Source organism: Hermetia illucens, chromosome 5 (assembly GCF_905115235.1).
Source record: "Hermetia illucens chromosome 5, iHerIll2.2.curated.20191125, whole genome shotgun sequence".
Lineage (NCBI taxonomy): Eukaryota > Metazoa > Arthropoda > Insecta > Diptera > Stratiomyidae > Hermetia > Hermetia illucens.
Genome location: NC_051853.1, coordinates 79,963,755 through 79,981,434, shown reverse-complemented (window position 1 = coordinate 79,981,434; position 17,680 = coordinate 79,963,755). Strand labels below are relative to the sequence as shown.

The window sequence follows — 17,680 nt, the reverse complement described above, 5'->3', positions numbered from 1 at the left end:
CCTTCTTCATCCAGTCTACCCGCGGAACTGCCATATTATATTTTGTCACGGGACTGGATCAGTATTTAACTGTTATTTGTGATGCTTATCCTCTCCTGTTCCTTGTTCCTTCTTAACTTCACAGGTCGTAGCTTTCGTGAATATTCTTTAGTATTTGTTCCACTGCTTTCTCCACCTCAATCGAACTCAACATATTCTGCACGATGATTTCTGCTGATATGTGGTATTGGCTTCCATTTAAGTTCTGTCTGATGCGAACTTTGGGTAACGGAAGAGTACATGCTCTGCACCCGCCATTACGCCCTCGCATCTCGGACAGTTCGGTAAATCATCATGACTAAATTGGTGAAGGTATCCTCGATAGCTATCATGTCTGCCTAAAAACTGAGTCATAGTTCATATTAACAACATCCAGCTCTCGACGTTTGATGTTAATCTACCATTCCACCAGTGATGTGTTCGAATGGCTCAACTGGTTAGAACGCTGGGCTGCCGTAGCAGAAGGCCGCGGTTCAAATCTCACTGCTAGCAGAGGGATTTGCTATCGGGATTGGATGTCGGACACCAGTCGACTCAGCTGTGAATGAGTACCTGAAGTCAGGGTGATAATCTCGGGCGAACGCAATGCTGACCACATTGCCTCCTATAGGGTAATATAATCCTGTAGTGTACTGTTACGGTCTTGAATGAAGAACTCTAACCCACTTCAAGTTCCTGATCCAATTGGATTGCGCCAACGATTATTATTATTATTCCACCAGTGATAGATCCCTTGCCATCTGTCGTCGAGCGGCATCAGCTTGTTTCGTGAATTCTTAAGGCGTCAGTCACCAAGATATCAATAGGCATCATGCCAATTATTATGCATGCTGCGTAGTTGGATGTCGTTCCCTATGCATAGCATGTTCGGAGAACAAGAAGTTGATATGCCGCTGTCATTTTTTTTCAGCTGTTGGCTTCATCTAATATGTTGCTAACATAGGTGTTGCGTACAATAACACCAGAGTAACTACTCTTGAAATGAGTTATATCGTCAAATGATAGTCCAGTATTTTCCAACCGCGATTTTATCTGCTAGATTGCTTCGTTATCGTGAATTTCGAAGTCGTTAAAGTGGCCTGTTGCAAGTCCGATTCCAATGCCATCGGCGAATCTAATGGAGATGACCCCGTGGGAACACAAAGTTAGCACTCCATTATTCATTGGCTCCAAGATGAGTATCAATTTTCTTTCCACTGTGCAGGGAAGATACCTTCTTTTAAGCATGCACTAAATTCTTGTGCGAAAGTGTTTGGCACTATCCGTACTGCCTTCTTCACTTTGATGACCTTGGCGGCTTTCCATACTTCTGCCGCTTTAAATGCATGGGTTTGCTCTTTGCGATAGCGGTTTGCAGCTTTTTCTGGCAATCTTGTATAGTTGGTGTAACCCCTCATATTTCGGTCTATTTCTACGGCGAGTCTCGCATTTAAGCATACTATCAAACATTCATTGTTTTCAGCATTCTACCAGAAATTTGGTATTCGCTTCAATGATCCTATTCGCGGCAGCATGAAAGCGTCAGAAGACAATTGCATCAGTTTCTGGAACTGATCTGTGTAGCCATATCCATTGATTGATGATCGCACCCGCTATAATTTTCGGATTATGCAATTCTGTATCTAGGACTAATTTTTCGATCAACGATTTGTACTCATCTTGTGTGAAGTTTGGCGCTGCGCAACTATAGAAATACATATGTCCCCGCTATTTTAGCTCCAGTGAATCCATTTTCCGCATTCTCATTTGTTCCCTCTGTGAAACGATTTCCACCTTCCCATATTGCAGCTTTTTCACTTTTGCTGCTTTCCACACTTGACACGCTCCTTATCATAGTTATTACTTTTCGAGCTCCTCCATGGCAGACAATTGGGCTCCTCTTCACAATCTTTGGGAAAATGTCTTACCCCTCTGCACTTTCGACATACTCCAATTTCTTGTCAGCTTTCATTGTATCGACGACTGGTCTTTCTTGAGTTGGCTTCGCTGAGAGTTTTTGAGACACTTGGCTATTCTTTCTCTTCGAAGAACGTTGAGCCTTCTTAGTAACCTTTCTATTCGATTTACGGTGCTCTGATGTAGGAAGCGAGGGGGTTACTTTTGGCGTTGTCTGAGTAGCGGATTCTACCGCACGCCGCTTATGCTTCCCTACTCCCAGCTGTTGTTTCACTTCGATGTAAGTAGCCACAATAGCCCTTAATTGCTCGGTGTACATTATGATAGAGATTTGCAAACTCCACTAGTTCTCGGATCCTCCTTTCTAAATCTGTAAATGTGTCCGCCCTGGTATTCACAACCATTCTATTACCTGTAAAATAGTATCAACACCTCCAAATATTCTCCATTACGATATCTGCTCAAATAAACTTAATAATAGTACATTACTATATTTTAGAATTTATGAATCTAAAATGAACTGAAGTAAATCAGTTCATATTAGATTCATAAAATTTGGCAATAATGTAGGTTTGGATATTAAGCATCATACTGAAAAGTTTGGTGAATCCTACTATAATTAACAAATTAGGTCGAAATTGTGCCTTCCACGTCAAATGACTCTAAGAAAAAGCACCACATCGACATTGGGCATATTCAACGTATATGCACTACGGAATCAACGTGTTCCCAAATGTTGTTATATAAAAAATCACCAGAATCTTTTATACGTGTGGCGCCGAGTTCCCGGTTTGCGACTTGTTTCACTTTTGTTGTATAACGTGATTGCATATGGGGAGCCTTTGTAGCTACATGATGAATGGTTTTTCCCTTCCCAAGTATCATGCACCAGATCTTGTCAACTAAGTAGAGGTTCAAAGCCATTTAGGTCCGACTTATATCGATCAGGGTTTCCTGCCGTTTCGACCAGTCTTGAGGCATACTGCTCCTGGTATGCCTCCCATGGATTCTTCAATGGTTGTAGTCGTGCTTTAAAGTAACTGAGGTTGTGCTTACCAATGAAGAAGCGAGAGTGCTATACTGCCCTTTGAACACTTCAAAGCACCCGAGATGAATGGCATCTGTTCAGCGATGCTAAAGAAGATAGAGAACACTTAAGGCAACTTCTAAGAAATATTTTTCGAACATGTCTTGGTCTCGGCCGTGTTAAGTTATAGTCCTCTTCATACCTAAGCCTGAGTAAGATGACTATTCAAATGCAAAGAATTTCAGATAAATAAGCGGAAATGTCTAGAGAGACTGACGTTGAACGTCACATTCGCGAGAAGGCATTAAGGGGGTCATCCCGTGTGAAGGCGGTTTTTTTTACTTTTTTAGAAATTTTTTATGAAGAACTGGATGAAGATACAAATGCAAGTTTTCCACCATAAATTTATTAATATTTTGAGCGTGCATAGTAATTTTTCGACCCCGATCGCATAGTTCGTTACTGAAATACTGAGCAATTTATACACCCATCTCCAAACAAGGTATTTTTCTGCTGCTGTGGTCATCTTAACGAAAAAAAGTACACGGCATTGTAACGTACAAACTTAACTACGGTCCTCAAACTAGGATTATTAAAAAATATTAAAAGCTAAATTGTTGGTGAATTTGGTGTTTTTTCACGGCTTCCTCAATGAATAAAAAAAAACTACTGAAAGAATCGCAATTATCCTAGTTTGCGGACCGTAAAAATATGTTCTGAATAGGTCGTGAAAATTTCAAAGAATTTCATTGAATAGATTTTGGGCTATGGTGGCAGCCAATTTTCAACATGTAGTTTTGAGAAAAACTCATTTAAAAATTAGAATGCGATTTTTAGCCATAAAACCTAAACTGACCGTTAATCTGCTATTCCTAGTCCATAGACTAAGGTTTCTTGAAGAAACACATGTACTACTTTGGCTTCAATTTTTGTCATTTTAGCGAAGTCATTCGAACGTCATGCGGACCGGTAAATACGAGTTTTATTATGGCGATTGACATAAATCTAGCATGTGACTTATCACATGTTTAACACTATACTTTCCGAATGACTGCGAATATCAAAAAATCACTTTGCCCATATATTCTACACTATATCTAGATACAATTGACGTCAAAAAAAATTCGATTCCGTGAATCCGGCACACGGAATAACCCCATGAGTTCGCACTCACAAAATGAGAACCAACACGCTTATCCGAATAGAAAGTCCTTTTCGCTACTTGATTCCAAAGGTAGGAGACTCGCCTGTGCAAGTTGTAGTTCGAGATTCTCGGAAGGATGTGTACAAATATACAACGCGCCTTTGATTTGATTGATAGTTGGTGCCTCAGGCACTTACTTTACTTTACTTTACGAAAAGGAGGAAACTGAACGGTCTTTGCCTTTCAAGGATGACGGGTACCCTTTAACTCTCCGAAGAAGCAAAATATCTCAGTCAGATGCAGAAAATGATTGATGATGAGAGAAGAATCCTCTGAAGAATTTTTGGCCCCATACATGAGGATGGACGATTCCGTAGTCTACATAACAACGAAATCTATGAGCGGTTGTGGATAAAATCCGCCTCAACAGGTTGCGGTGAGCGGGTCACTTAATCCGTATGGATGAGGATGATCCCACCCGGAAAGTCTATAGGGCAATATCTATGGTAGAGAAAGAAGCCGAGGCAGACCCTGCTTGATTTGGAACGCTGGCGTAGGTCAGGACGTCAGACAGCTTTTAGGGATATCGAATTGGCGGACCTCGGCGCAGAACCGGGAGTCTGCAGTTCCTTATTAAGGCAGGCCTAGACTGGATACTGGTTGTTGCGCCGTTGATGATGATGGCTTGATATATATGAATAAGACTGAAACATAAACCAATCCGATTAAACTTTTTTTTCCATTCGACTTAGATGTCGAATTTCAATCCTTAGTTTATTGGCAGTCGACGAACAGCTTTAAGATATTTTTTTATCGCATATAAAGTCGAATCTTCTTTCTAGTTTTCATCAACTTTCGGGATTCAACATCTCGTTTCTGAGTGGAAGTCCTCTCTCTTGCACAATGAAGATCTCTTCTATTATTTCACACTTATTCTAGTTTTGTTCATTAAGTAAGCGTGCAAAAGTGTGCAGTATTGCGGGCTGTTTTCTGCTCTCCCAACTAATTTTTCCCTTCCTGGACTTTCAGTGTGTACAGACGAAGTACAGACGAAGTTATGGATCAAACACAGCCTTTGTTTCCATTTTGGTATTTTTTTAAAATTAAATCAGATAAATATATTTTTCACTAGTACTAGTAAGGTGTGGATTTAACTGATACTCCAATTAACCATATGCACTAGCGATAAAGAAAGAATGGTACATGTGCATTGGGGCATATGATAACCACCAGATTCTCAATACTCCCCTTCAATCCACCTCCTCTATTATCCAGAATAATATCATTTTTCCCTCTGTTTTCAGATCAGAAAATCCAGCTCTTTGGTTTGACATCGGATGCGCGCATGCACTTCAAATGTGGTTTGTTCAACGATTACATGTAATTGGAGCCATTGGAATTGTGATAGCCTTCCTACAACTCTTCGGCCTCATCACATCCATGCTGTTATTCTGTACAGTGAAACACAAAAGAGAATCTCACACGTACAAATCATACTCACCCTCAATCGATCCAACGACCCGAACGAGTAGCTGGGAAGACTAGACTTAGAACGCGCACATATAGGTAAAATTGGTTTAATGTTACATCCGAAGGTAACACTAGCTGAATAATAAAACGAAGGAAATATGATTATGTAAAAACTAGGTACAAAGTTGTAGTGGTTTTAAAGATAAAGATAAATCTAAAGGAAAGAACGGTTCTGAATTGGAATTAGACTAATGATGTATGGATGATGCAAAACGATTACGAATTCCTCGTAAGTTTCAGAAATCTCAAGCAAACATCTTGTTTGCGTTTCGAATTGTGAGGGGATTATTTCCTTCACTTAAAAGAAAGCGCATTGTGCCAAATATTAGTCTATGAAGTATCTTTAATATTGTTATACTCAAATATCGAAATAAATTTGTAAGCATGTTCGAATAATTTTAAACCACAATAAGATTGCGGGGAGGACGCCCAATATAAATGTTTAGTTTGTTTATTTATTATTGTTATGAGACTTTTTAATTTTATTATCAAATATGTAAGAGACTTTATTCATTGTGGGACACAAACAATATATGAAATGTATATGGATGTGATTACCAAATATATCGTAAGCAACCACTGATTCGATTTCGTATTCTTTTGGTTCTCATAATTGTTGCGTAGATTATACATACATACACTAATATGCAAATGTAGTACCAATATCACTAGTAGTTCATTACAAAAATATATTTTACTGTTCGAACATTCCATTTAATATAACATTTATTGAAACTGCCTAGATGATACGGAACAAGGATATATTGAAATTTCGATGAATCTGATACGATAGGAATTAGATAGATTAGAAGCCAGTAGTATTTATAAAATTTGAACAATAAAAATTAAGCATTCTAAAATCATAATATCGATGTCTCTACTGTCTTGCATGAAAACTATGAAAAAATGCTCACCCCCATAAGGCTTATTTTCACGTATGCTTTGGGATTTTTTTGTTAGGAAAAATTTTGGGAATTTAATTCAATTTGGACATTATATTAGTCATATTTTGCATGAGTACCTGAGTCAAATCACGGTAATAATTTCGTGCGAGCGCAGTGCTGACCGCATTGCCTCCTACAGTCTACTGTAGTGTACCGTTACGGTCTTGAATGAAGTGCTCCAACACACTTCAAGGCCCTGATCCAACATGGATTATTGCGCCAACGATTATTATTATTATTATTTCCGAGTTATCACAATCTCGGTGGATGCCGGATTTTACGTAATACCAGCACTAAATGCCAAGCATTTAGGCTCGGATGATCCTACCTACTTAAAAACTAAAGGGGCGCTGGTGGTTGTGGCCGGTGGTAGGTCAGTGAGACAATCCGTCGAGTACTCCCCGCAACATCGAGCACGTATGCAGAATGATGTACTTCTGCATGGTTTGAACTAGACTGTACGAATGTCCTAGGATATCAAGGGAAGCCGTGAGGGATTTAGGTACAATACCCGTAGCTGACAATATTATGGGAACTACAACCACCCGCTCGAGGCGCCAAATTTCTCTGATTTCCCGAGCCAATGGCTCATGGTTCACCTTATTCTCCACGTATTTCCGTTCAATGTTGCTATTATGGGGGATAGCAACATCAATAATATACGCGGAGCGACCCCTCTTGTCAACTAACAGTACGTCAGGCCTGTTATGTGCAGTATGGCGATCAGTCAGAACTTGCCGGTCCCAATACATACTGTAAGCAGAACTATTAAGTACTGCTTGCGGCTCATATCGGTCAACCGGACACGTGATCAGCCCATGCTTGTATGAAAGGTTTTGATGGATAACCTTACATACAGCATTATGCCTGGTGATGTATTGCACTGATGCCATAACAGTACAGCCAGAAATGAGATGATCCAACGTCTCTAACGCCGAACCACACATTCTGCACTGGTTGTTCTCCACCCGTTCTTTCATGATGAGCTTTTTATAGGCTCAGGTGGCGGCCACGCCGTCCTGAATGGCACACATGAACCCCTCCGTCTCAGCATACAGCCATCTGCCAAAGACAATACACGTGTTTACCGTGCATTGCCTTCGACTTCCATTCATCGATCCGCTTTTGGTCCGACTTCACCCCACTCAGAGGATTGAAAGATCGATCCTTTAAGTTAAGTGGAGTCAGCCCACTGCTCTTGCTGTAAAAATAAGCGCGCATCGAGTCGACTTGGCGAAGATGTTGAGCCGCCACGTCAACCAGCCCTTACCTCCGATGTCAAGAGGCAGGTTCATCCGCTCCACGGCAGACTTTGGGTGATGCATTCGGAATTTGGACATAGTTGTCCGTATCTGCCGCTGGACGTTTTCCACATCGGTCTTCGTATACGACAATATTCCGAATGCATAAGCCAATGAAGGGATAGCGAATACGTTCAACGCGCTTATTTTATTCTTCCCCGAGAGATACGATTTCAGCATCAGCTTTACACTTCACAGGAATCCGGACAGCAGAGCATCCTTCAGATCACCAACTCGAGCATGGGTTCCTTGCAGAATTTCTAGGTACTTGTAGAAGTCTGTATCGGTCATAGCTTCGATGCGGAGGTCACCAATGTTATGTCCGGCATGCGGCTCGTGATGACCTTTGCGGATGGCTTGGATTCGACACTTGTCTAATTCAAACTCCATCCGAATATCACGGCTGAACATGTCTATTATTCGCAACAGACTTCAGACAGGCGGCCCCATGACTACCGACTTCGACGCTGTGCTGTCCATTACGGGAGTCCGATCCAGTCATCAAGTCAGACGACTCCCGCCGATTATCCGTACCGGACCTCAAATTTCTCCTTCTTCTCATTGGATGGATTTGCATTTTATACCTAACTGCCAGGTGTGGGGATAGCTTCCTCAGTAAGTAATCTGCAAGGCTGCAAAGTTCCTGCACTTTCCTCCCCTAATCCCTGAGACGCTGCGGTGGCGTACAGCCATTCAGACTGATGCTATCCATTCCTCCTCCTTTCGCAACCGGGCTTGGGACCGGCTTCGGCGAAGTTACTATTATCATCATCCCAAAATTGGTTCATATTCTTGGTAATTTTATAAAGGTTTGTACTTCCGAGTTTCATAAAGATCGGTTCACCATTTTTAAGGTTTTGTGTAAAACAATTCGCGTCTGTTTGTCTGTCACACACACTTTTCTCCAAAATGGCTAAACCGATTCGAACGACATTTGGTAGATAGATGGGAACTATGAAATCCCACGCATACAGCGAGTGACATAAATTTGGATTTAGTTTAAAGCGGAGTTCCCTAAACATGCTAAGGGGAGATTTAAAAAAAAATTTCACCGGATATAGTCGTGTAGGGTATCAAATGAAAGGTCTCGATTATTACTTTCCAAAACTGACATTAGTTTTGGTGCGAATTAAAAAGTGCGCCAGTAAGGAGTCAAAATGTACACATTTAAAGTGAGACAGGACCCATTTTCGGAAACTACCGACTGGTATCGACAATTACACACGAAGCAAAACTAAGAAAATTTTTTGTGCAGCGGAGACAGCGTTGTGCAGTGATTAAACGGTCACTTAAAATGAAACAAAAGAGATTTCTCTGTAAACTAGCTTTACTGCAAAGGACTGTATGACTGGGTATTACCGGTGCCGTGAACACGGCATCGACGTAACTCTAAATACATTACTCAATTTGCAACTCCTGGATTTATTTATTCAGAGCACTGCGATGAGAGTATCCCATAGGCTAATTCTATTAGATATATGGGGAAATAACAGGCATGGAGCTACAGAGCAGAAGAGTTATTTGAAGAACTGGATACAGCTTTTGCAATGCCTTGTAATTCTCAGATCCTCACAATTCTGTTTGATAGAAGTCATGAAGTTATCCTTAATCATAGTGAAAACTAGAATGAACCAGAAGAATGGGTGGCAGTACATACTGAGGTCTTTAATATCGTTGGCTTATAAACAGAACAGGGTTCTGGAGCAGGAATGTTCGTTTCGAATTGAATTAGGATTCTCCCCAGAGAGAATATGCCACACTCCTCCCTAACAGCTGTAACCTGTGTGATATGTGAACTCAATAATCGTCCAAGAATGTAGAACCCAATTAAACTTTGTTTCTGGTCACTATGGTATAAACAGAAGTGAAATTTCGAATGACTCGGTAAAAGAGGGTTCAATTTCCAACATGCCGAGATTAGAACCAGCAGTGCGAGTATCAGTAGCATTTGCTAATGCTGCTATCAAAGACTAGTAACCAGCTTTCCATAAGGGGATATGGCATAGCTTTAATATTACTACACACTTCAAATTTTTCTTGCCGTTGAATTGAATTCATTATTGCTGTGGCCAAGGAAGCATGGTCCTGTGAAGGATGGCAACTGTTAACATCTTATCCACGATGTGGAGCGACGGAAGAGATGGAAAGAACACGTTACCATGGTTCTTGCCCATATCGCGTCCGAAGCCCACATCCATCCGAGTCCTTTCCCAGAGAGTGGAAGAAGGGGATGATCATTAAGATTCCAAATAAGAGTACCGGTTTTGAGTTTGATGATTGGAGGTGTATCTGGGTGCCCCTTGCCGTCGCAAAGATGATAGTGAAAATAACCCTGGAATGCATCAAAGAACATCTCAAAAGCTTGATCGCTAGAGAGGAGGCTTGTATCCGCTCTGGATCCACTTGTTTTAACAACATCAACACACTACGGGTCATGTTTAATCCGTGCGCGAAATTTGGGCCTTCGCTGACCTGCTCTTCATTGCTTTCCGGAAAGCTTTTGACAGGGGGGGCAGAGCATCGAAGTCGTCAGTCCATTTGTATATCGAAAAAGCAGCCGAAGGTGGCATAAGGTTGGTTTTCCTTCGACGCATTAAGCGCTACATCTGCTTTTGCTACTTTGTCTAAATTTGGAAATTCAATTATCTCAGCAACGGGATCAAGTTGAGACTGTTCTATGCTATTGTTCTTCCTGTGTTATTCCATGGGAGTAACACATCCCCGGTGGTCAATGTTTTCACTCGTCAACACCTGTCTGCAACGTTTGATCATCTGAATATGTAATTTCAAACCTTGGCGGCGCACGGACCTATCACCCGCGAAGGATGTAATCAGAATTTGGAGGTGACAAAATAGCGGTAGCTGTTTACGGCTGCGCCCCGGGAAGACTCGAACCGTGAACGATAATACATAGGTATGGTTGACGTGCTATACCCCACAAGGGTGAATAGCCACCGTATAAAAATGGGAAGAATGAAACGATAATATTAGCAATTTAGTTGTACAAATAAAGAAACAATGAACATTATGCAAATTTCTTATTTCAAAAATGATAGAACGATACTTCGCAGTTTACTGGAATGGAACTTATATACTACAATTGTACAACTAGTTCGATACTCTAGCTGGTTTTATTCTGAATTCACTTCCGCGCTGGATTGACTTTACATTATCAGTCTGATTAACTTCACAGTGACTTCAAATTCAGATACTAAATGGTCGATTGTCCGTTTGCTCCCTGGTATCACCAATAATATATTTGCAAAGAAGCTGAAGCCATCTTTGGTTTATTCTGGTTATTGTTTTGTAACATGTATCCAACAAGATAATTCCCTTATATTTCTCAAAGAATTTGCCATTTTTCATATTAATAGAAGATATCATTACCTTAGACTATTCTTTAGGTATAATGTATACCATGTCAGTCAATACCATGCTTATAATTGCGATGTAACCCTGCAATGAACCTAACAAAATGACGAAATTGGCCGTGAAGGTCCGCTCGCAAAGACTGTTCGGTTGACACGTTCTTGCATTCCTTTGTGCTAGTCAGGCTCGGGAATTTGTGGGGGGGGGGGGGGGGTCCTTTGAGCGCTTTGACCCCTCACTACAAAATTAACGTGTCTACACCGATGCGTGGGTCCGCACCGGATCTAAAAATGAATAACAAACAAAGGAATTCGCGACGACTTAGCGAAATAAAAACAGAACGCGCACTAAAACTTGAAAATAAAAAAAGGCTCGACCGCGCTCGTGGGGCCGCAAGTCTCCGTACCCGAGGGCCGCGATCGAGTGGGAAGATCCACGATGGATCCCAGTCCCGATCATTGTTTATTCTGCCTCAGATTCCTTCCCATTCTTGACGTCCTCAGGCCATTATTTAGAGGATGTCCCTAATAAAGTTTTGCGGGATCAAGGAGGAAGAGGGAGGGAGGAAATCCTCAAATCAAAAAAAAATTAGCTCAAATTCATGGTACATTCATGAGAAATGTAATCAAATTAAAATATAAAAGAAAAATGAAATCAAATCAAAGCAAAGAAATACATAAAAGAAAAATAAAATAAACGCAAAAACAGTACACGTTGATTATACTCCGAACTCGGCGTGGCGTGTATCTGATGTTGTTTTGTTTCTTTCTGTTTAATACGGAAATTGCTTGACTCAATAGAATAATAATAATAATAATCGTTGGCGCAACAATCCATGTTGGATCAGGGCCTTGAAGTGTGTTAGATCACTTCATTCAAGACCGTAACGGTACACTAGGAGGCAATGTGGTCAGCATTGCGCTCGCACGAGACTATTACCCTGATTTGACTCAGGTACTCATTCACAGCTGAGTCGACTGGTATCCGACGTCAAATGACGATACAAATTCCACTGCCACCAGTGAGATTTGAACCGCGACCTTCCGTACGACAGCCTTGTGCTCTAACCACTCAGCTATCCGGACACCTCAGCTATCCGGACACTCAATAGAAGGATAAAAAAAATATGTATATGGAAATACTACTGAATTTAATGCAAAAAAATATATCGAAGGTCTTTAGATTTTTCTGTTCTTAATTTTCTTCCAGCAACGCACACGCGAAGAGGAAAATGTCTCACGCAGACTCAGACCAGAAATCGTTAGAGGCCACAAATGCGAACTTCTATGAATGTCGCACACTCAATGGGAAAGGTCTCCCGCAGCTCGAAACTGAAACTTCCTGCCGCCTCACGTCGTTATAACATCTAAAACTTTGCACAGCCATCTCAACAAATCAATTCCCTGAACTTCCGACTACGCCTCCACGACAATCATTCCTTTTTCCGCTAACTAACGCTGGAATCTGCGGCGAGAATTATGGTAATTGCACATTATGGAATGGAAAAAGCCGAATAATATCCTGCGGTCACTACGCCTCTCACAAGATTATTATTATATATAAAGTCAAAGATAACTTTCCGCATTACTAATCTCATAGGCAATAGCCTGCCATTTTTCCGGATGAAGTGATCGTTAGCTGGATCGGTGAATTTCAACGTTAGTTTGCCGAAGCTTCGGAGGATACAATAAATCCAACACATATATCATGCTTAGCAACGCACTGAGGTTTACCGTTAGCTCTGCAATCCTTGCTTTTGTGAGTTCGTAGATATTGTATCTGTAGCTAACACCGTGTTATTGAGGTTTTTGTGTAAAACAAAACCTTATTAAAATCGATTCACTGTCTGTCTGTCCATCTGTCACACCCATTTTTCTCCAAAACGGCTAAACTAATCCGAACAAAATTTGTTGGACCGATGCGAGCTATGAAATCCCAAGCATACAGTGTGCGACATAAATTTAAGTAGTGTTTGAAGGGGGGCTCCACCTATACATGCAAATGGGGAATTTAAATTTTTTTTCACCGGATATAGTCGTCTAGGTTATCAAATCAAAGGTTTCGGTTATTACTTTCTAAAAATGATATTAGTTTTGACGTGAATTGCAAAGTGCGAAAGAAAGGAGTCAAAATGTACAGACATAAATTGCGGCAGGATTCATTTTCGGGAACTACCTAACCTAAAAATCCGAAAAAAAATCAGGAAGGTGCTTTTAGATTATATCTAGGCCCATAAATATGTGCCATTCTGATACCTGCTCAAGAAAACTTATTAATAGTATATTACCAACTTTTAGAAATTGACTGAAAAACCCCCCTTCAATTTATCCTAGTACTACCAAATTCCGCACTAGCGTAGAGGATTATTGTTCGCATACATATGCCAAACTTCATGGAACGCCAAAGTTATAACAGTTCAAACTCGCGCGAATTTACTGCTTCCAAAGCCATGCAAATGAGATGCTGACGTCATAATTAACGAGAATAATTGACATTCGTTTGAAATATTAAAGTCGCGTTTATGAGGAATCTACTTTTCCCCAGCCCTTTTCAAGGTTTTGTGTGAAACAGTTATGTGAAATCTAAGCCTCGAAAGATGTCCCATTCCGAAATCTGCCCAAATAAACTTACTAATAGTGTATTACCAACTTTTAGAAATTGACTGAAAACCCTCCTTAAGTTCATTCTAGGAGTACAAAAACCGGCACAGAGGACAGTATCGTGCATACGCATGCCAAGTTTTACGAAAATTCGGCTATTAGTGTCAAGGTTATAGCAGCTGAAACTTGTCAATTTTGTGCGAAATAACTGCATCCTAAGCCATGCAAATAAGATGCTGACGTTGTAATTAACGAGAATAATTGACATTCAAGTGAAATATTAAAATTCTATTCGTAAAGAATCTATTTCTCCCCAGCCGTTTTTAAGGTTTTTTGAAAAAGAAACCTTATTAAAATCGGTTTACTGTCTGTCTATCCGTCACATGCAATTTTCTCAGAGACGATTATAGCGATTGACACTAAATTTATGGGAAAGTGGGAGCTGTGAATGCTCACGCATACATTCACTTTTACGTCGAATTTAAGGGGGGTTCCCATACATGCAAAAGGGGGTGTACATTTTTTTCATCAAATATAGTCATGTGGGGTATCAAATGAAAGGTCTCGATTAGTACTTTCCGGTCTTATTTTTAACATTTCTTGAAACGGTGGGGAGTACGGAGGGTTGAAAGTGTTCATCTCTTTAACGGACCTATTCTCAGAAACCATTAAACCAAAAAATCAGAAAAAAAAATCAAGAGGTTGCCGCTATATGCTACCTAGGTTCTCAAATACCCTCCTTATCGATATCTGTTCAAATAAATTTAATATGTATGTTACTATAATTTTTGGTAATTGACTGCAAATCCCCTTTAAGTTCATTGTAGCACCAATTTTGCAGTGATGTAGGCTATGACACAGAGCACGATTCTACCAAGTTTGGCGGAAATCGCAATATTACTAACAAAGTTATAATAGGTCAAATTTCTCGCTTCTGTGGAAATTCAAGACTATGAATGTCAATATCACCCGAAAGTGGATACGGCCACATAATATATGCATATAGTACGTGCTAGGTATTAATGGGGAAAACGCACATGTCTTCATATAATAAATACACAAAACTTTTCATATCTGAAGCGTCCACCCTCCGGTTTGCTGACGTGTTTGTATCTATTGTTGGTTAAGTTCTTTATCATCATCAATAGCGCAACAACCGGTATCCGATCTAGGCCTGCCTTAATAAGGAACTCCAGATATCCCGGTTTTGCGCCGAGGTTTACCAATTCGATATCCTTAAAAGCTGTTTGGCGTCCTGACCTACACAATCGCTCCATCTCAGGCAGCATCTGCTTCGTCTTCTTTTTCTACCATAGATACTGCCCTCATAGACTTTCCGGGTTGGATCATCCTCATCCATACGGATTAAGTGACCCGCCCACCGTAGTCTATTGAGCCGCATTTTTTCCACAACCGGACGGTCATGGTATCGCTCATAGATTTCGTCATTATGTAGACTACGGAATCGTCCATCCTCATGTATGGGGCCAAAAATTCTTCGGAGGATTCTTCTCTCGAACGCGGCCAAGAGTTCGCAATTTTTCTTGCTAAGAACCCAAGTCTCCGAGGAACACATGAGGACTGGCAAGATCATAGTCTTGTACAGCAAGAGCTTTGAACGGTGAGACGTTTCGAGCGAAACAGTTTTTGTAAGCTGAAATAGGCTCTGTTGGCTGACAACAACCGGGTGCGGATTTCATCATCGTAGCTGTTATCGGTTGTGATTTTCAACCCTAGATAGGAGAAATTGTCAACGGTCTCGAAGTTGTATTCTCCTATCCTAATTCTTCCTGTTTGACCAGTGCGGTTTCATGCCGTTGGTTGGTTGGGTTTTAGTGCTGATGTTGCCACCATATACTTTGTCTTTGCCTTCATTAATGTGTAGCCCAAGATCTCGCGCCTACTCGATCTGGATGAAGGCAGTTTAGTACGTTTCGGGTGGTTCTTCCCATGTTATCGATATCGTCAGCGTAGGCCAGTAGTTGGGTGGACTTAAAGACAATCGTATCTCTTACATTTACCTCAGCATCATGAATCACTTTCTCGAGGGACAGGTTAAAAAGGACGCATGGTAGGGCATCCCTTGTCGTAGACCGTTGTTGATGTCGAATGTTCTTGAGAGTGATCCTGCCGCTTTTATCTGGCCTCGCACATTGGTCAGGGTCAGCCTAGTCGGTCTTATCCATTTGGTCGCGATACCGAATTCTTTCATGGCCGTGTACAGTTTTACCATGGCTATGCTATCATAGGCGGCTTTAAAGTCGTGAGATGGTGCAACCGATGTCCATATTCCAACAGCTTTTCCATCGCTTGCTGCAAAGAGAAAATCTGATCTGTTGCTGATTTGCCTGTAGTAAAGTTTTTTTAGTATGGGCCAATACTGCTCTGGGCGTATGAGACTATTCGGCCTAGCAACATTGATACTTCTATAATTACTGCATTGTGTGATATCTCTCTTTTTATGTATGAGAAAGATAATACCTCGTTGCCAATCGTCAGGCTTTGATTCGCTGTCCCATACCTTAAGCACAAGTTGATGGAACACTTGGTGTAACTTGTCGTCTCCATATTTAACCAATTCGGCTGTAATTCCATCGACTCCTGACGACTTATGATTTTTTAGCCGATGAATTGCACGGACTGTTTCTCCTATACTTGATGGTAGCAGTATTTGTCCGTCGTCTGCCGTTGGCGGGACCTCCAACTTGCTGATATTTTGGTTATTGAGTAGTTCATCGAAATACTCAACCAATCGCTCCAATATGCCCATTCTGTCGGAAATCAGATTTCCTTTTTTGTCTCGGCAGGATGAACATCGAGGTGTGTAAGGCTTCATCCTACAGACTTATTGGTAAAACTTGCGCGCCTAGCGCGGTAGCTCCCTGTACTTTTCTAGTTCACAGACCTGTTGCTTCTCCCAGGCTACCTTTTTCCGGCTGTGAAGTCGCTTCTCTGCTCGCCGGAGTTCGTAATAATTCTCCACTTGTGTCCGCGTTCTTTGAGAATGCAGCAGTCGCTATGCAACATTCTTCCGTTCCGTTGTTAACTTACATTCATCGTCAAATCAGTCATTCCGACTATTTTCGCGCCCCAGCCGCAAGTATGTTTGTGGCCGTATTTATGATAACGTTGTTCAGGTGATTGTGAAAATCATTTGTTGATGCTTCATCTCCAGGATCTCTGTTGACCGCGAATATTGTGGCATCCATTTCTCTCCTATAGGTGATGCGGAAGGTTGTGTTGTGGATGGCTTCATTGTTAACTCTCACCTGATTGTCAGAGGGGATTCTGGGTGGTGTTGTTATTCGAGTTCGAAGCACCATGCCAACGAGATCGGAGCCTATATTGGCGCCCCAATATGCTCGGACATTCATCAAGGCTGAAAAGTGTCGGCGTTCGGTCAACACATGGTCAATTTGGTTGAAAGTGCTCGGGTCTGGAGAGGCCCATGTATGTTTGTGGACCGCTTTCCGCGCCAACCAGGTCCTTAGAACAACCATTTCGTGTGACACGGCTAATTGAATAATCTGCAGTCCGTTATCCTTTGTATTTTCGCCATGGAAGCCAACGTATCGCCTGAATACGGACTTCTTCTCTACTTGACCGTTAAAATCCCCAAGTGTGATTCTGATATCATATCTCGGACAGGCTTCGAGGGTTTGTTCTACTGCCCCGTAGAAGGTATCCTTCTCCGATTCTGCAGTTTCCTCTGTAGGGGCGTGAACGTTAATGAGCCTTATATTTCTAAATTTTCCTCATAAGCGCAGAGTGCATACCCTTTCGCTTATATTCTCAAAGCCGATAACAGCAGGTTTCAATTTTTGGCTGAT

The 17,680-nt window shown here is 41.3% G+C and overlaps 1 protein-coding gene across 6 annotated transcripts in view; it reads left to right on the top strand.

Moving 5' to 3' along the window:
- The window catches only part of LOC119657329 (tetraspanin-9), an 87,249-nt gene extending 80,747 nt beyond the window's left edge, over positions 1 to 6,502 (top strand). For all 6 annotated transcript variants that reach the window (XM_038064197.1, XM_038064195.1, XM_038064196.1 and 3 more), the window contains one exon: positions 5,411 to 6,502. In XM_038064197.1, the coding sequence (XP_037920125.1) occupies positions 5,411 to 5,651 (241 nt within the window). In that variant the 3' untranslated portion in view covers positions 5,652 to 6,502. The remainder of the gene's footprint in view (positions 1 to 5,410) is intronic.
- The last annotated feature ends 11,178 nt before the right edge of the window (positions 6,503 to 17,680 follow it).